This window comes from Ursus americanus, chromosome 3 (genome assembly GCF_024610735.1).
Source record: "Ursus americanus isolate L20-20 chromosome 3, mUrsAme1.1.p, whole genome shotgun sequence".
NCBI classification, from domain to species: Eukaryota; Metazoa; Chordata; class Mammalia; order Carnivora; family Ursidae; genus Ursus; species Ursus americanus.
Window position 1 is genome coordinate 6109125 of NC_142129.1, and position 20148 is coordinate 6129272.

Sequence of the window (20148 nt, forward strand, 5' to 3'; positions counted from 1 at the left end):
GGATAGGAAGGACGGCAGGAAAGGGAAGAGTGGAGGAAGGAAAAGCAAGTAAGGGATGGGAGGAAGATGGAGGGAAGGTGAGAGGAATGGTAAGTACTTGGCATAGTGTGGGCACTCGGGGAAATTACCCACAGAGGCTACAGTGAGGAACTGAGGTAGTCCGCGTCGGAGAAGGGAACGAGGAAGACGGGGGAAGAGCCAGTGTCAGGAGAAATGAGACCCAGGGAGAGGGGAATGGGCTTGGGAAGAAACTACCAAGGGGAAAAGGGCCCCGTACAAGGGCCCTGAGCTCCGGCGGCAGAGCGCGCCCCCTGCCGTTCCCGCCTCGTCGCCCGACGGGGCGCGGAGGTCCTGTCCAGCCCGCGTGGCCAGAGCTTGCCCTCAGGACTGCCGGGGAAGGGGCGTCGGGGGCGGGGAGGCACGCCGGGGACCGGCCCAGGGTCCGACGGAGGGCGGTGGCCCGGGGCCTGGGGCGTTGTGGTCCGGCAGCGCCGCCCGCCAGTCCCGGTGCGCCCTCCTTGCCTGGCGTCCCGCGCCACGTCCACGCCCGGGCAGGGTGGGCTGAGTGGGGGGCGGGTCGGGTGGAGGGAGGGGCACCGGCCCAGCAGCTGCCGCCGCCTTCTCGTCGGCCGCAAACTTTCACAAAGCGGCGTGTCCGGCCTCATCAATCTCCATTAATAATAGTTGGTTGGGCCGCGGGGGGCGGGCGGGGGTCCCGGGCCGGCCGGCCGGGCCGCTGGGAACGGGCTCTGCGGAGGGAGCGGAGCCGGGCGCGGCAGCGGCGGGCGGAGGGAGGAAGTGAAGCGTAATTTGAGGAAGATGGATGAGTCCGGAGGGCGACACCCCCAGCCCGCCCGCTCGCCCGCCCCCTCCCTCCTTATGAGAGAGAGGGAGCGCGGCGCCGGAGCCACACTGCGCCGAGCCCGCGCCCCGCCGCCACCTCGGCCGGGAGCCTGGGAGCGAGCCCTGCGTGTCCACGCGGGGCGCCCGAGCCGCGGGGCGCACCGCGGCGCCCAGAGGGCAGCGCCCCGGGGCGGCCGTAGCTCCGGGCACGATGCAGAGAGCTGGAGGCGGGGGTGCCCCCGGGGGCAGCAGCGGGGGCAGTGGTGGGGGCCCGGGCACTGCCTTCTCCATCGACTCCCTGATCGGGCCGCCGCCGCCTCGCTCCGGCCACTTGCTCTACACCGGCTATCCCATGTTCATGCCCTACCGGCCGCTAGTGCTGCCGCAGGCGCTGGCCCCTGCACCGCTGCCTGCTGGCCTCCCGCCTCTCGCCCCACTAGCCTCCTTTGCCGGCCGCCTTACCAACACCTTCTGTGCGGGACTGGGCCAGGCCGTGCCCTCGATGGTGGCGCTGACCACCGCGCTGCCCAGCTTCGCGGAGCCGCCCGACGCCTTCTACGGGCCCCAGGAGCTCGCCGCTGCCGCTGCCGCCACTGCCGCCCGAAACAACCCTGAGCCGGGCGGCCGTCGCCCGGAGGGTGGGCTGGAAGCCGACGAGTTGCTGCCCACCCGGGAGAAAGTGGCAGAGCCCCCACCGCCCCCGCCTCCGCACTTCTCAGAGACTTTCCCAAGTCTGCCGGGTAAGTGCTGGGCCGACCAGGGCGCCGGGCGGGAGGCTCGTTCACTGGGAAATCCCAGACAGCAGCCTGCTCAGAATCTCAGCACCTGCCTGGAGCCCTGGAATCCCAGACCCCCAGATGTCGGGTTCTGCAGAACCACCTCCAATTCTGTTCCAAACACGGCACCTCTAGATCCCAGAACCGCTGCCCTGCTCTGTCTTCCAGAGTGCCTGAAGCCGCACCAAAGACTTCCCAGTACTCCCTTCCAAATTAGCACCTTTCCTCCCAGCATTCTAGTCCTCAAGCCTTGGCTCCCACTTCCCTGAGATTTTAAGAATCCCTTCATTTTTCTCCTCTGCGTAGAATAGAGACGCTGCAAGTGTGGGATTCCTGGGGACACTTAGCAAGACCATAGGGTGAAGGTACACTGGAGCAGCTGTCAATTCAGAAAGGGGAAGGCAGTTCTGGCTCCTGAGAAGCTTGTATTGACCCCAAATAGGCTCTGTGAATGCAGGGGCAAAGGGAGGGTCTTAAAGCAGTGGTGACCACGGTGGTGACCTGTCTTTGCCTTAGTAGTAGAGATCACTTCTGAATTGGCATATTTAGAGATCAGCCTTGAAGAACTGAGTAGGGGGCCTAAGGGAACATTAGCTAGCAGGGGCCTAGCACCTGCTGTACCAGGACTGACCGGGAGGTCAAGATGGAGGCTAAAGGCTGGGCTGGGTTGGGCGTGGCACAAATGCCTGGAGTCAAGAAGGTAGCTAAGATTCTGGAACCAGTGAGATTCAGCTAAGAGATAATTCAGGGGAAGATGCTCTCTCAATAGAGGCAGGGTGTATTAAACCTAACCCTGTTCAGAATCAAGCTACCCGGAGCCCTCCTGACCTCCCTAATTGATCCTCAACCCCTAGGTGCCAGAAAAGCTTTCCCGTACCCAGGGGCAGACCCAGGTGTGGTGAGATCCAGAGCTTACACAATTTAGTGGACTCTGTTTAAGAAAAACAGGCTGCGTGCAAGTGTGGGGTTCCTGAAGCTGAAACTTCTTTAGCACCAGGATAAATCCACCTCTGCTTAACCATTCGTCACATCAGCTTAGCAGGTAACAGTGACCCAGGGAGGCCTGGGGGCTGACTCTAGGAGAGGCAAGGAGGAGATCCAAGAGTCCTTTTGTCCTTTGCCAGGAGAAGACAGTTCCCGGTGATATGTTTCTGGGCCCTTCCTTGAAATTGTCCGAAGGTCTAACCACTTTCAGACCCCAAGTGCTGCTACAGGGCCTGTCTTCCTCCCCTTTTCCCCTTCAGCCCTGGGCATTTTGGCTTTGAGGATTCTGCTGTTGTTTTCGTACCTGGTTGGGCCAGGGGGATCCAGTGGCTAAAGTCTGAGCAGCATCTCCTAAGGAGGATCAAAAGGAAATGACAGAGCAGCAACTGGAAAGTGGGAGGAAATGTCCACGAGAGGAGAGGGCCCGGAGCGGAGGGGAGGAGGAGCAGCTGGCAGGATGAGCTGAAGAACGGATCAGTAGGATTTTCAGAATAATAGTCCTAAGGCAGAAAAGAGCAAGGCAGACCATCAGAGGGATGGCTTGGGGGCAATAGGAGCTGGAGGAGCAAGCAGACACCTGAGGAAGAGACGAGCTGAGGGGGAGCAGAAAGGGAGACATGCTAGGGGAGGAGCTGGGGAGGAATATGCCTAAACCATGGGAGAACTTGTCCTACTCTTTCATGTTCCCCTCAGTTGTTTCTTTTGACCCATTTGTAGAATGAAGGCTCTTTTCTGAAGCAGGTAGAATATTGGCTGTAAAATCAGATAGTGTAGGGGGGTGTAAGCAGAGGAAAAGAACAGAAGAGAAATACTGAGGAAAGAAGAATAGAGGAAAGGAAGGGCCAACAAATGCACACTATCCCCAGATTATCCAAAGGGAAAATATGAGGGAGAAGAGGTCTGTCTACTGGAAGAGAGAGGTATGAAGGATTTCTAGCCTGGGCTAGAGGAAGAGGGAACAGCATCTCTGGATCAGAAATGGTGTGTGAAAGAGTTCTGTTTTGAGAGGCTTGGGAAGGAGCTAAATAAATGTCCTGGTGGGAAACAGGGAAGTGTCAACACTAGGAGTGATTTTGTTAAAAGGTTTTTTTTTTTTTAATACTGGGAGTGATGGTAAACTGGAATTTATATAGAGAGAATAATGAAGGAAAGATCATCATCTAAGGAAGATATTGGAAGCAATCAAAAGACACTTGTTCTTGGAGTAAAGACAAGAATGATGGGAAGGAGACCTTACAGAGGAAGGATGCTGAGAGACGGTAGAGCAAAGGTAATGGCTCGTATTGGGAAGAGGTACACGTAAAGGGTTTGTCGTGGGGCTTGGGGGGCAGGGCAGGAAGGAGAGATTTCAGAAGAAACAAACAAGGAGGATAGAGACTGGGAGATCTATCTGCGACCCCCACTTCGTACCATTCTCAGTACAGACTCTCCTGAGTCTTCCTCACCACACCACTCACGCCCACCTGCCCAGGCTTCATTTTTTTTCTCCTGAAGTAGTTGAGAAAAGAAAAAGAAATTCCAGAAATGTTAGACATAAAATCGGTTTGGGGAGTGATGACACATGGCCTGTGCTGAAAATGGTGGGAAAACGAATACTCTATTTTGGAAATTGTATTAGAGTATTTAGCGTGAAATGAGAGTTTTTGCTTGAATAATGGGATTGAAACCTCAACATTAGAAGAGTTTGGAGAAAGAATGCTATCTTTAAAATGACAGAGGAGGAATTACTGTTCTAGTGTGAATGGGTGACATTGGTCTGAAATTATTAATTTATATTTGTTTAATGTTTTACAGTTACTAATGCTGTTAAATGAAATTATAGTGAAGCTAGGCCAATCTGGAGAATGATGAATGAAGTTCTTTTTTGTTGGGAATTACTTTTTTTTTTTTTTTTTTGAAAATTTGCTTCGAGTTAACATAGACACCACCTGACTACAACTGATGCTGGAGAAAACAACTTGATTCTGACTCAGCTGCAGGGGCAGAAGCTATATTATCAGGCAAAAAGAAATACCACGTACAGAAATAATGGGTAGAAGAGGTACTGAGAATGTTAGATTGAAAATAATTCTGGGTTTAGAATGTGGGGAACAGTGAGGATAATTGGGGAAGGTGTCTTAGTAGAAGTGATAAAAGAGGAGAGAATTTTGAATTCATAGAGAAGATTTAAAAGTATGAATCAGCAGAAGACCCCAGAGTAGTGCTGTCTAGCAAGCCATTTACGTAATTAGAATATTATTAGCCATCTTAAAAAGGTGGAAATAAATAGGTGAAATTAATTTTAATAATATATTTTATTTAAATCATTATGTCCAATACTATTTTAGCATTACTTAATATAAAAAAACTTGAGATCTTTTATATCTTCCTTCCGTATTATCTTTGAAATCCAGTGTATATTTTATACGTTCAGCACATCTCAGTTCAGATTAGCCACGTTTCAAAGGGCCAGTGGCCTCACATGGGCAGTGGTGACTTGTATTCATCCACATGACAGATCTAGAGAGTCGTAAGAGCAGAGTCACGTGAGAGTGATGGGGAAAAGGAGCTTTGAATTGGGGTGATAGCAAAGTCTTCGATGTATTAGAAGAATGGGGAAAAGACAGCCGTAAAGTCTAAACGAGAGAAGGGAAAGAGAATTCTGCCGTGAGTGAGTGGGGCAGTGGCGACCCTGCGTTGTGTGAAGGTGCCTGTGAACTCTGCCTGGAGTGATCCGAGCTGACTTGAAGATGTGCACATTTCAGCACCGATGGGTAAGGATGTCCCGTGTGCTGGGGGGCGTGATGGAAAGAGCTGTCCATCTGGAGAAATGCAGAAGAAAACTTTAAGCTGGGGGTGCTTAGGGCAATGATTCAGGGAGGAAGGAGTTGGATTGCTTGAAAACAAAGACGTAAGAAGCGAAGGATGGTAGACAATCCAAATATAATTGTTGGATGGATGATAAAAATTTAGTGAGAGATTGATGTGAAAGATAATGCCAGTATTGAGCATGGTGAAGAAAACATTTGAAAAGAAAACATTGAGATGATATAAGAAAGAGAATGTGATGGAATGAACCCGGGAGATGGCAGTGTAGTAAACATTATTTTGTTTCATTATTTTTATTTTATTTTATTTTTATTTACTTATTTGTCAGAGAAAGAGGGAGACAGCACAAGCAGGGGGAGCAGCAGGCAGAGGGAGAAGCAGCCTCCCCACTGAGCAAGGAGCCCAATGCTGGACTGGATCCCAGGACCCTGGGATCATGACCTGAGCCACCCAGGTGTCCCTAGTGAACATTATTTTTAAAAACTAAAAAGAAAAAAAAAACCTATTTTTTTAAAACAATTTTATCTTAGAGTGAGCAGGGGGAGGGGCAGAGGGAGAGGGAGAGAATCTCAAGCAAATTCCCACTGAGCACAGAGCCCGACATGGGGCTCGATCCCAGGACCCTGAGATCATAATCTGAGCTGAAACCAAGAGTTGGATGCTTAACTGACTGAGTCACACAGGCGCCCCAAAATTTGCTAATTTCTGAACAGAGATTGGCAGTAATGATGGAAATCATGCAAGGAGACTTGGGAAACTTCCTAGGAGCATGATATTTGAGGGCTGATTGCTATAAGCTAAGCACTCAATTATAGCGAGAGAACATTTTAGATGACCATCGATTAATTTTTGAATAGGTACCCATTATGACCGTCAAGATGTATTTACTGATGAGAGAAAAACAGGAAATAATAATGTGGCACAGAATCAGAGACTTCTGTTGTTAGAAACAGGAGGGGAATTTTACTTGGAAGTGATGGAGACCCGTGTTTTCCTAGAAATGTTGAGGAAAAGCACACAGTGGGAGTGTTTGCTCCATTGGCATTTATAGAAAGGCACATGTTGCTTTAACTTAATGTGATTGAAAGAACATTTATCGAGGAGTCGAGGAGTCGAGGAGTCGTGACACACGGGCTGAGGTGCCAGCTTTGTCACTTAGCTGCGAAACCTTGGCAAATTGCTTCCTTCAATTCAGGGAACGTTTACTGAGTGTCTGTTACGGACTTAGCATATTCAAGACACTACGGGAGACTCAAAGTCTTACAACTTCTCTAGGCTTCAGTGTCCTCATCTGTAACATAAAGGTTTTGATTCAGATTATTTTTAATGTTTGCGTCAATTCCATAAAATAAAAGCTTGTTTTTCTAGCTTCGATGTTTAAAGTAGGGTTCTAACACGGATTTCATGGACCTCTTATAAAAGGATCTGTTCATTATGGGTGGGGGAAAATTATATCTTTATTTTAATGAACTTCTAACTAAAATTTGGCATTTTCTTCAGTTATGAGTGTAGGCCAGAAACCATAGTAGTTTCAGCAGTAACAGATTTGTGTCACCAACAGAAATCATAGATATTTTCTTATAAATTTATAGACTTTGTAGGCATCTTGTTTAATGAATTAGCAAAGAAACATACATGATTATAACACAAATTCATTTTTAAATATCTGAAAACTGCAATTTTATATAGTTGCCTTCTAATGTAATCCTGTACATTTTATGTTATATACCCTAACCGCATTATTCTGAGAAGGGGTTCATAGGTTGTATCAGACTGCCAAGGAGTTCATGGCACAAAAAAGGTTAAGAACCCCTAGTTGATGGGGCGCCTGGGTGGCACAGCGGTTAAGCGTCTGCCTTCGGCTCAGGGCATGATCCTGGCGTTATGGGATCGAGCCCCACGTCAGGCTCTTCCGCTATGAGCCTGCTTCTTCCTCTCCCACTCCCCCTGCTTGTGTTCCCTCTCTCGCTGGCTGTCTCTATCTCTGTCAAATAAATAAATAAAATCTTAAAAAAAAAAAAAAAGAACCCCTAGTTGAGAGACAGAAATCCCAGAAATGGTAAGAAAATTATATCTGAAGCATCGGAATGGGATACTGAGGTACCTTATACCACAGTGAAGGTAACACTTGGGAGGGTTGAATAGAGAAGAGAGATCTCTACAGTGGCAAATGGAAATGTGGAGATAAATATTTAGATGATTAGGGGGATAATTCTTAGAGTGATGGGCATAAATAGTCTATACTGGGAGTAATGGGAGCAAGGCAGTAATTGAAATAACGAGGGGGAAATATTTTAATTGGAAAGGAGGAACATGGCATGATGAACAAAGTGCTTTGCAACGAGAGTAATGTTACGATGGGAAGCTATAGGCAGGAATTTGCCTCGGAAGTAATCAGGAAAGAAGGATCTTTGCCTTAAAGCTGGGAATGAGGAAATAGAAATGAGAGCATGGTGGAGCGGATGGACAAAAAGAGGGAAACTTAAATAGGAACGATGACAAGGAAAGAGTTTGGTGGGAGAGAATTTTTATCTAGAGGGAGCAGGAAAAAAAGCCCCATGCTGTGGGGTAAGAGAGAAGCCCTGGTTCCAAACCGGTGTAAAGGACAGAGCTCTCGATGCCAGTGGTGGTGCCCCTGGCTACACTTGTCATGACGGCGAGCAAAGCGGTCTGGGTTGGCAGCAGCGGGGAAGAGTTTTTCAATACGGGAGAAATACGGGAGCAAAGTGTCAGCTTAGCGTCACGTGGAAGAAATACTGGTGTGCTAATTGGGAGAAACAACTTAGGGGGACGAGATGCTTGAATTTGGTGTGATAGGACGGCAACTCCCACAAGGTGAATGAAGTTGTCATAGGAAGTGGTTGTGAAGCAGTGTCTTCATTCCCTTCCCACCGTGGATGGGAAAGCAGTGACCTTCAAGTGGCGAACTGAGAATCTGTGTTAGAAGCAACGGGCTGCAGGGACTCCCAGAGACTAGGATGCGAAAACTGAGGATGGGAGAAACAGAAAGATACTTCTGAACTAGGGGTAATGGGAGATGGATTTCTTGACTGGATTGAGGAAATGGTGTTACAGTGGAAGTCTGTATTGGGAGCAATGGGAAGAGAAGGGAGGAAGAGGAAATTATCCTGAGAGCGAAGGTAAGAAGCGCTTTGGGCTGGAGTGAGTGACAGCTATTCTCCGCGATGGGCACACACGGGGAGTACGGGATTGAGGGATGCTGGCCACACCTCTCTGTAGCTTAACTTCCTCATCAGTACCATTAGCGGTTTGGTTTAGATGATCTCCAAAGTCATTTCCAGCTCTACGATTCAGTTTTATCTGTAAGGATACCTCTATTAATGAATTGTTTCCTTTAAAAAAAAAAGCATCCTGAGCAAAGGGATTGGGGGAAATTCTCTACTTCCCAGTGCTGAATTGTCGTGGCAGCCAAAGAAGAGGTGGGCTGGGATATGTGTATCTTGAGGCGAAATCAGGTCTGGGCTTCAGGACCTGAAGGCTTCGTCATCTGGGATCGGGGAGGGGTGACTGGAGCTATGGCTGTGTACATTTGTCATATTAAATGAGAGAAACATTTCATGAAGGTGAGCGATCGTACTGAGGCCAAAAAGATTGGGGATCAATTGTGCCTGACGCCCTGGTGGGGAAGGAAGCCGTGCCCATCAGGGAGTGAGAAAAGGAAAAGTTGTGGAATCAGTCCCTGGCCTTCTCTATTATTTCTTCATCTGGTACGGTATTTGTGACAGGGGACATGGGAATTCAGTGTTCACAAAAGAGATGGGGTGCGGCGCGGAGGAACGAGCATGGGCTTTGGATACAGATCTTGACGCTACTCTTTTTTTGTGAGAGAAATATCAACAGCAAAACCCTAACGTCTGCAGTCACAGCTTGCTCACAAGCAGAATAGGGCAACAATACTTAGCTCACGGAATTAAGGATTAAGTGAGAAGGTGCTTGTCAAGCATCCTAAAGTAATCAGTGTGCAAGAAATTCCTGGTATTGTCCTTGTACTGGAAATGGATGGGGAGCGTGCCTGGGAATTAAGTTGGGGAAGACTTCTTTATTAAGAACTGGCTAGGATAGGTGACACTCTGTATGACAAGGAGAGATACCTCTGGGAGTAATGATAGAAATAGCACTGTATTCTGCGAGGTGTTTCTGGGGGGAAGGCCAGAAGAGAACCAGTGTATGCGTCTCATAAGAGCAGATTTCACGTTTTTTCTTTGGCTCTTTCTCCCTCCTTTGGTTTCTCTGTCTCGCATTTCAACATTCTCTGTGGATCCCAAGACTACCGAAGCCCTTCTGTGTCCCACTGGGGCCTGTTCTTCTTTTCTTTACATTGTATATATAAAAAAACACCTCTCCTTTCTTCGCCACAATTCCTATTCTCTCATATATCTGATCTCAGCTTGATGTTAGGAGCAAAGCTACTGGATTAAAATAATTCATACTCAGATGGATTAAGGAGATTTTTAAAAAAGATTTATTTATTGATTTGAGAGAGAGAGTGGGATGTGGGGGTAAGGGAGAAGGAGAGAAGCAGACTCCCCACTGAGCGTGGAGCCCTATGAAGGGCTGGATTTTTTTTTTTTTTTTAAAGATTTTATTCACTTGACACGTAGAGAGATAGTGAGAGAGCACAGGCAGGGGGAGCCGCAGGCAAAGGGAGAAGCAGGCTCCCCACCGAGCCAGGAGCCAGATGTGGGGCTTGATCCCAGGACCCTGGGATCATGACCTGAGCCAAAGGCAGATGCCCAATTGACTGAACCACTCAGGTGCCCCAACGTGGCTGGATCTTATGACCCCGAGATCATGACTTGAGCCGAAGTCAAGAATCAGGTGCTTAACCGACTGAGCTACCCAGGTGCTCCAAGGAGATTTTTTAAAAGTCCAAGTGAATTTCAAGCTGGTGGAATATTAGGTGGTGGTATTATGAATACTTTCAGGTAACGTGGAGACATTATTTGGGATGGGCGAGCTGTGGGAGTGAGGTGGAGAGGCTCACTTCCCCTGGAGCCATGTGATCATTGTCACTTCCAGTTACAGCATTGGATGTAGAACTCTTTGGTTTGCAAGTGACAGTACCTCAACTCCAGTTTAAGCTAAAATGGGCATTTATTGATTCACGTGACTCTAAGTACAGGAGGTGCATGGATCCAGAAATGCAAGCCGTATTGCTAGATCTTTCTTTCCTTTTAACCCGGCTCCTCTCTCTTCCTTTGCCTCGTTCTCTCCTTAAGAGAAGTAAGGAAGGGCACAAACATAAGCAGCTCTAATTTTTTATGATCCCAGTGGAGACCCCAGTGGATTCTAGCATACACAAAATTCTAGGGTGACTGATTAACTAGCTTGAGTCCAGTCTCCAGGGAGATGGGCGAGATGGGATGTTAGGATTGGTCAGATGCAGGTCACGTGCCTACGTTGTCATGAAGGTGGGGAAGTGTGATGGACAGTCCCACTGTCCTGGGTGGTTGATGAGAAGCAGTGCCCAAAGGAAGGGGGTGTTGTTAGTGGACAAAAGGAGGAAGGGATGCTGGGCAGACAAAGCAAACCCCGAACAGACGTCTACCTCGAGCAGAAAGAGGGCAGGGATGTATCTTAGCTCCTTTCAGTATCGGGGAGGAAAGCCTTCTCTCTGGCTGGAGAAGTGGCCCTGGGGTGATGGAAGGGACAACGGGAGAGGAGCTCTGAAGAGAGCTCTGTAATGAGGAAGGTGGAGAGAGATGAAGACGGTAGAAAAGTGTCTGTTCCTCGGTGACCCTGATTCCTGCACGGGAAAGACTGCACTTGGCGGGGGGGTGACACATTTGTAAACTAGAAGCTAGAAAAAAAAAAAGGATATTAAACCAAAACTGTTTCCAGAGTTTGGCAATGGTATTTTTAAAACGAGAAAATGCATTTCTAAATAAAAGGAACGCTGACTGGTAAGATTACATCATACAAACCAATAATGACAGAAAAAAAATTGATCTGATAGGAATTTTGTCTTGGGGAAATGACAGGACAAACAGCCTATTCAAGGTAAATTTGGTGGGTGGGGCCTCTCCTACGGTAATTTTAAGAGCCTTCTCTGAGTGTCTAAGGGGAGGTATTAATGATCAGGCTGGGGCTCTGGAGTGATCAGTGAAAGGGATGGGGTCTGGACTGAAACTGGGTAGCAAGGTTATTTATCTGATGAGGCATCTGGGCATTTTCTTGGAGCGGGAGGGGAAAGGATAGAAGGAGCATTGGTTGGAGATTTCAGAGACCAAGTTTCTAGACATTAATCTATCTCTAGCTGTGTGACTTAGGAGAATCATTTAATCTTTCGGAAACTCAGTTTTTTCACCTGAGATAAGGTTACCAACCTTCCATTAGTACTACTAATAGGTCTACTCGATTTCAGTGAGTTGCTTCAAGGTAAATAATAAGTGTGGAAAATGTTTTGGAATGTCGAAGGTAACAAGGGTGCCCTTGGCAACGGTAGTGCTGCTCCGTCATGAGGGGAGCTCTGAGTGGTGGGGAAATTGCCCTGAACCTGTCATGAAGGTCGGAGGGGTTCTGGATTGCAATGGTGTAGAGAAAATTCCCATGTCAATTTGCAGTAAGGAATGCTGAAGGGTCATAGGAAGAGTGGAGAGAGAGAACGTGAAAATGAATGTTCCTTATTGCACCTGAAGTTATAGGGAGGAGGAGTAGCGTGAAATTAACGGGGGCGAGTGAAACACAAATGGAAAGTGAGCTAATTGCTGTAAATGATGGGAGAAACTACTGTCTCCGGAAAGAACAGAGAAATAATTCTGTCCTGGGCATCATGATAAAGTTCTAGAGTGGTGGTAAATGTACCTCTTTTTGAGGGATGACCTGGGTTTCTTTCCACCTTTTGACCTCACCCATTTTTTTTAAAAGATTTTACTTACTTATTTGACAGAGAGAGACAGCACAAGCGGGGGGTGGGGGGAGCAGCAGAGGGAGGAGGAGAAGCAGACTCCCTGCTAAGCAAGGAGCCCGATGCGGGACTCAGTCCCAGTGTGCTGGGATCATGACCCGAGCCGAAGGCAGACTTCTAACCAACTGATCACCCAGGTGCCCCCCACCCAATTGTTTCTGTATTCAGGAAGCTGAGTAGTTGACCCAGGATGATCAGAAGGAGACTGACTGTCCTGACAGTAGTTGGGGGAGTGTGAGGAAGAGAAGTCAGAACTGAGTGTAATGGGGGAGAGACTTCTCTTCAGCGAATAATAAAGGCTGTTGATTTTATAGAAGCTAAAACAGAAGAGGGTGGATGAGGGGCAGCAGAGGCGCTCTGTCTGGGGGTCTAAAGCGGTTTTCCACTTTCCATAGCTGGGGGTCTAAAGTGGTTTTCCACTTTCCAGCACCACAACTCAGGCCCACCATTCTTGGCAACCACAGCTGTGGACTCCCCCTCGAGATAGTGCAAATCTGGTGCTATTTATCTGTTCTCCTGGAGAATACCGACCATGGATTCTTTGGCCCTTGATCTCTTCCCTCCCTGACCAGATCCATTCACAAGATGGGCTTTTCTATATTTCTGGTCTGCTTCCCTTCCTCTTGGAATCAAGACCCCATGCAAGTATGTCCCCGGAGCCTGAGTACTGCTCTCTGGAGGTGGGAAGGATGCCCCTGGTATGGGCTTGACAAATAATCACGGTTCAAACCTTGTGATTTCTGGTTCTTAAGATAATAGCATCCACTACGAGAATTCACAAGAACTCTAGATGTTTCCTAATAACCGGTCTGCCCTATAGTCATTCCCCCTGGATAGACACCACACTTCTTTCAGACCTAGACTTACACGTAAGGAACAAGCTGAAAACTCAATATACTCTTATATTACCAATAATCTCATTTTCGTATACAACAGAACCTTTCTATCTGTTTGGCCTACCTATGGACATAGTCAAATTGTTTCCAATTTAAACATTTTCCTTTTGCTAAAATTATTCTCATTAGAATCGTTTCTCATGTAAAATTTTTTGGAGAAGCCTCATTTTATGGATCAAGGTTTTGGGTTTTGTTTTTTTCTCATATCAACCAATTATAGCATCTGCAATTAGTCATTTACTTCTATGGACATTATATCTACCAAGTCCAATTATTCACGTAGCTTGCGCTTAGTTTTTAGCCAACCCATAAGAAAATAGTAAGCCACTTCAGGATCCTATGTTGTTAAGAACCGGGCTGCTCCGTGGCCTATCCGAGTCCACTGAATCGCTTTCCTTCACTCTGGGTATGGACTGCACCTTCAAGTGCCCGTCTTGGTGGAGCAAAGAGCGTGTGGCAGGGTGAAGATGTTTTGCTTTGCTCCAACTGCAGCAGTGTTTTGGAGGAAGAAAGGTAGGGGGTATGATTTTCTTTTTTCTTTTTTCTATCCCTTCTCTAAGCTTTCCAGCCCCTTCAGCTTCTCTGACTCATCATTTCATTCTCTGGCCACTATGTCTGCCCCACTTGTCTCCTGTCCCAGTCCTCTTTCTGCCTGCTTTGGCCCTTTCTTTCCCACATCGTAGTGTCACTCACTGCCCCAGACCCTGTCCTTTGAGAGCGTAGCTGTATTTCCCCCTCCTGGCTGCTTTCTCGTATTGCCCCACCCCCACCTCCTTCCAAGAGTTGCCGATCAGGGGCCTCAAAGTCAGGATTATAAAGGCTCAGAGAGAAACTCTTGCCCTGCCGTTCAGCATCCCACCGGGATCAAGTAACCAAGAGAGGTTGTGAACCTGTGCCCCTTGTACGGCTTTCAAAGCAGCACTGAGGGAGGTCTGCTTACGTGGGCTTGATTTTATGGAATCTGTCTGAAGACAGAGGGAGGGATGATATGATCTCGGGAGGGCCCTGCCAGATCAAGGAACCTGGGAGCCTCCCCTCAATCATCATCAGTTTAGATTTATTGGACACCCCCTGGGCGCTTGTAACTGTGCTAAATGATTTCATCCTTCAAGCCCTGAAATCCAGCGTCTGCCTTTTTACCAGCTGTTTAGAATATTGTAATATTGGGCTGAGTTTTTACAAGCTTTCATTATGCTTTTTGTTATTATGTACTACAAACCAGGTTTTAAAATTGAAAGAGGATTTAGTAAGGATGTGAAGGATTTTCCCTTATTTCTTTGAGCATAAGATTCTATAGATCCCCACTGCAGACGGTTTCTCTCCAGCTAATGTGAGATCAGAAGGCATACTGAGAAGTGGGTAGGATAATACTCATGGAGAGAATGTCTTCTGGGCACTGGATGGGGTCGGGCTGCGGGGAATATCTTAGGAGAGGCTTGGGAAAGGAAGAACAGAGGTGGAGACGGGGGTTGCGGAGAAAGTGCTTGGGAATAGTTTTTTATTTAGTCAACAAGTATTTATTGAGTGCCTACTCTGTGCAGATAATTTTCTAGATGCTGAAGATACAGCAGTGAAAAGGTATATTAAAAATCCCTACCTTCATGAAGCTTATATTCTAATAGGAAAAGACAGACAATAAAATAAATGAATAAAGTTGGTGACATGTATTATAGAAACAAAGCAGAAACCGAAGATAGGAGTACTGAAAGTTTCATTTTAAAAAGACGTACCAAGGGAACGTCTCCTTGGTAAAGTAAGGACCCGAAGGAGACAGGAAATGAGCGAGTGCAAAAATCTAGGTAGAGAGTATAGTATTCTGAACAGAGGAATCATCTGGGGGATGGGCCATGGGGTAGGCAGGGGAGGGGAGGGGAGGACAGGAGCAGGGAAACCAGTTTGGAGAACAGGTTGATGAACCAGGCAGATACGATGCTGACTGGGACTTGTCGCATGCAGGGGACGCGGTGTGAAGGGCGGGCTCTGGGAGTGGACACGGGTTGAGAGAGGAACAAGGCTTGATTTGAACAAAAAGAAGGATGGAATTACCACTAACTGAGCTGGGAAGGCCATGGGTACAGACAGCGGAGAGCTCGTTTGGGAGGGAGGTCAGGAGTTCTGTTTGGGACGTGTTAGGTCTGAGTTCTGTGGAAATGGAAAACAGTGTGGGGAGGAGCCGTTAATGAAGAAGAGAACCCAGGATGTGACTCTTGCAGAAAACAACATGGATTTGGCCAGAATGAGGTCTGGGAGGAAGCGTGGGACATATGGCAAGGAGCAACCTCTGTAGATGGACCAAGGGACAGACGGATGGACGGATGGATGTGAGGCTGGTGCTCGAGAAGCCCGGGAAGCTGCTAGAGGGAACAGAGAGCGCTCACTGAGGAAAAGCAATGAGTAGGAGTAACATAGGTAGGCTGGGTGAGCCCACACGAGTGTGCGCCACGTGGAGTTTGAAATTAGATAAAGAATGAAGCCCTAAAGGAAGAAAGGGCAGGGGCTGGGGATAAAAATCCCCTCGAGGTGTGAGAGGCTGCGTGTGATGGAGGTGGGTGATCTGGACGTGGGCCGAGAAGTCTGGCCTCTAAGGAAGGTGTAAACATGGCTCTCCAGGTGCAGCTTGATCGCATCAGGGAAGGGAAGGGAACTCCGGGGATGGGCAAGGTACTGGGCTGGTCCTGGAGACCCCGGAGACGCTCCTTCTGGAGCACAGGCAGGCGGGGAGGGTACTGGAAGGTGTTCAGTCACACACCCTGCTTCTCTTATAAAGCATTTATCTGTTCCCTGAAGTTCTTTTACTTCGGGTCATGGTCTCAACCTCAGAGTTTATGAGCGTCTGTGGGATGTGTGGTGGTTACAGACAGACGCACTTCCGCCCTTATGAAACCCCAACCCCTTTACCCGTGAGCTCGGTGTTAAAGAGCTGACTAGTTAGTGTCCAGGTTACCCACTTCTTCTTGTTCTCTTTCCTATTGGTTGGTTTTCTTCTTTTTGTTTCGCTGTGTATTGGCCCTTTGGGCAGAAAACAAGGCAGTTTTACAACTCAACTACTGAAAACATTTGCTGTTATTTGCCGTTCTGACAAAATCTTCCTTGGGTGGGATTAAAACCAACGATTGAATTAACTATTAGAGTTGCGTATGGATTTAAGACACTTGATCTGGCTATAATTATAAATAATCAGGCGTCTACCAAATGAGTCAAAATTCCCCCTTTTACCATTTTCCTCTCTACATCTTCCCTTGTTGCACTTCTTTCTCCTCTCCCATATTCCCTCCAGTTCCTCCCGCTGACGTCAAGCTCAGGATCTCAGGATTCGGGACCTGAGCAGAAAGCAGCTGTTTGTGCTGCTCTGGCGTCCTTGGTGGGGAAGGATGATGTCATTTCACAGTTGAGGAGGAGGGCAGGGACTGAAAGGGGCCTGGGAGAGCTGAGCAACGGGAAGCAGCTCTGGCCACAGACAAGGGGGCCTGTAGCAGGGAGGGCTCCCCCTTCTGGGCTGGCCGCGCTGGTCGAGGAGAACTAGAAGTGGGGGTAAGGACACCTCCCAAATCCCTTGATAACATTTCTTGGGCCCAGGTTTGGGGTGGGGGGTTTGATGAGGATGGGGAATAGATGACTTCCGTTTCCATCTGGAAATGAGATTCTAAGATTCTAGATCCAGGGAAGAAGGGAAGTGGGGAGACAGAGCAGAGCTCAACCCCGGGGCAGGTGAGGATCCCTAGGAGAGTAACAGGCTGGCATGTGATCGCCCCATCTACCCCACAGAAGCGCTTCCTCCCCCACGCCGCCTCCTACCTAGAGCAACGGAAAGGCTCCCGAGCCGGCGCCACACTGCTTCACTCTGGGCCCTGTGCCGTCTGGATTTGGAGGGGTGGCAAATGAGTGAAAAGCCCTTGGCCTGGGTTTGGAGAAAGCTGGGAAGGCAGTGGGTAGGGAGACTGAGGTGAGGCGGCGGCGGTGGTGAAGTTGAGGGGCCCTGGTCCTGGGAATGGCGTTCCTTTGATGTATACTTATTGCCCCCCCCCCACACTGTAGTGAAATCTGTGCTGGTTAATACCTTTCTTTCCATCTCTTTGTCTTCCCTGAACCTCTTCCCCACCCCCTATCCTGGATGTGCTGTCTCGTCTCCTCCCCATCTCATCCCTTCCTTGTCTCTGTCTCCCTGCTGCCATTCTGTCCGCACCTGGCCACGGCTCCACGTGCCTCCTCCAACCTGCCTGCCTCTTCCTTGCCTGCTCCTCCCGTCCGTTGGTTCTCACTCCCCACAGCAGAGGGGAAAGTGTACAGCTCAGATGAGGAGAAGCTGGAGGCACCAGCAGGAGACCCAGCAGGCAGCGAACAGGAGGAAGAGGGCTCAGGCGGTGACAGCGAAGACGACGGTTTCCTGGACAGTTCTGCAGGGGGCCCCGGGGCTCTCCTGGGACCTAAACCGAAGCTAAAGGGAAGCCTGGGGACTGGAGCGGAGGAGGGGGCACCGGTGGCAGCGGGAGTCACAGCTCCTGGGGGCAAAAGCCGACGGCGCCGTACAGCATTTACCAGTGAGCAGCTTTTGGAGTTGGAGAAGGAGTTTCATTGCAAGAAATACCTGAGCTTGACAGAGCGCTCCCAGATCGCCCACGCCCTCAAGCTCAGTGAGGTGCAGGTCAAGATCTGGTTTCAGAATCGGCGGGCCAAGTGGAAGCGTATCAAAGCTGGCAATGTGAGCAGCCGTTCTGGGGAGCCCGTAAGAAACCCCAAGATCGTCGTACCCATACCTGTGCATGTCAACAGGTTTGCTGTACGGAGCCAGCACCAACAGATGGAGCAGGGGGCCCGGCCCTGAAGGGGCTCCCAAGGACCTCGGAAGCATCGGGATCTGTTTCCGTGCCCGCTCTGAGACTGGGTCAGGGTTCTGTGGACCAGAGGGGCTACCCCGGTGATCCTGCCTGGGGAGGGGGCTCAGGCGGCAACCAACGTCCGTGCTAGGGGTGCTCTCCTGGCAACCTGGGACATGGGCACTGGGCCCTGAGCCCATTCCAGAGACCCTCAGGCTGGGGGCTTCAGGGTTCAAGGGGCTTGGGTTCTCGATGCTGAGGAGCTGTGGGGATTGAGGTGGACTCCTGGGGCGGGGGGGGGGGGTTCTAACATGCCTAGGGGCCTGAAAGGTTCCTAGCTAATGCCCTGGAATTACTTCTCACAGTGGCGGGAAGAATCCAGGATGAAGCCTAGTCAAGCTGATCACAGCTCCTTATTTATTTTCTGTAAAGTTTGTATATATGGAGCTATCTGCCTCTGTCCATCTGAGCCCGAGACTGAGGAAGCTGTGTGTTCCCTCCATCTTCAGCCAGAGTTCAGTTCTACCTTCCTGCCTTGTGGTGGGGGCTGTCTCGCCTGTCTGTAGGACAAGGGCATACAAAGAAACAGAATGAAACTGTCACTAGCCTCCTTAGAACCCCTCAGCACGAGCTTCTTCCCCCGTGTAAGCCACCTCCACTTCCCATCTGGGCGCCGCCCACTGTCTACACCTCTAGACCTCATGTCCCGGCACATTTCTTTTCTCTCTCCCCATTAAACAAGGCAAGCTTCTTCACCTCTGCTTTCTTCTCTTCGGGAGAGTTGGCAGACTTCAGAAGAGATTTGCTCCCTTTTGTGTTATATGGGGAAACGCAGTACTTGACCCTAGGTTAGCTGCGGTATGTCCACGCCCCAACTCGGTAGAGGTTACCAGTCCTGTCCGTGACTGGGGCAGTTTGGGGGCTCACCCTTATCACCAATCCTTTTCTGTGCAGAGGACGCAGCAGCAGAATCCATCTCTGGCCCCCTTTGGTATTCCAGATGGGAGGGCCTGGAGTAAGACTCCTTTCCAGTTCTGTTCTCACTGCATTAACTGTGGGGTCTCCTTCTCCCCATCGTCTGGTTCACACAGCCTGGGATACCAGATCCTCTTCGGTTGTAAAATGAGATTGGTGGAGAGGGCCCACTGCAAAGTGTATGGGGCAGGAGTGAACGTGTGATGTTCTGGACGGCTGTGTGCTGTGGGAGGAGCCGCAGAGACGGGGACTGGGAGCTCTGGGGTTGGGATTCTACGATCAAGTGAAGGAATGGCCTTAGTGGACAAAGCAAACATGAGGGTACGAGGATACCGTGAGTGGAAACAAGACAGACTGAAGTTATTTGCCATTTCCCCCACCTTCACAGAAGGGCTCCTCTCCTGCACCAGCTGTGGAGCGGGGCCGCGGACACTGGGGAAAGAGGTTATTACAGATGCCAGCTGCGTTTGGGAGCATGGTAAGCGGGGAAGAAACATGACCTGCGTGGAGTCAGGAGGAGAGCCAGGGTAGAGAACAGAGCCACTGAGAAGAACCGGCAGGGCTCTGAGTGGGGCAAGGAGACTCGGGAGGTTAAGGTCAAGGAGGGAAACACAAGCTCAAATACCTGGCCAGTCTCCTAACGGTCCTTAGAAAACTGCTGTTCCCGCTTTCTGGAATGGCGTGCCAGCCACTATTTACTCAAACATCTGCTGCGTGCCTCGTACAAGGAGACAGACCTTCCGTGGCAGGCCCTTCCTGCTGGCTGGTTTTGGCCACCAAACAGAAAGGACTGGTTATTCACCAGTGTCACAGTCCCCAGCCAGGATGCACGGATCCAGGGCAGGTCTTCTCTAGTCAGCTACAGTTCAGCAAGGCTTGAAAATTAGGCTAGAAAAATGTAGCCCAGACTCGCCCCATTCCGGATTTAGATTAAGGTGGTCTTTGCCACATAAGGAACCTATGGGGTTAGATTCTTTTTAGGAGAGAAGTCAGGCAGTGGTTGAAGATCACAGGAGCTATTGTCACTTCGGCTGTTGGGAATTCATGTCTACCGGTCTAGGCCTAGAGCAGATGCTCTCTGGCTCTGTGCCCAAGCCGGGGGGGGGGGGGGCACAGAGAACCAA

The 20148-nt window shown here is 49.4% G+C and overlaps 1 protein-coding gene across 1 annotated transcript; it reads left to right on the forward strand.

Annotated features, from left to right (window-relative positions):
• Positions 1-1054: 1054 nt before the first annotated feature.
• On the forward strand, positions 1055-18347 carry GBX1 (gastrulation brain homeobox 1). The gene is made up of 2 exons (XM_045792310.2): positions 1055-1583; positions 17504-18347. Exons 1-2 carry the CDS (start codon positions 1055-1057, stop codon positions 18055-18057), a joined length of 1083 nt encoding a protein of 360 aa, XP_045648266.1. The 3' UTR covers positions 18058-18347.
• The last annotated feature ends 1801 nt before the right edge of the window (positions 18348-20148 follow it).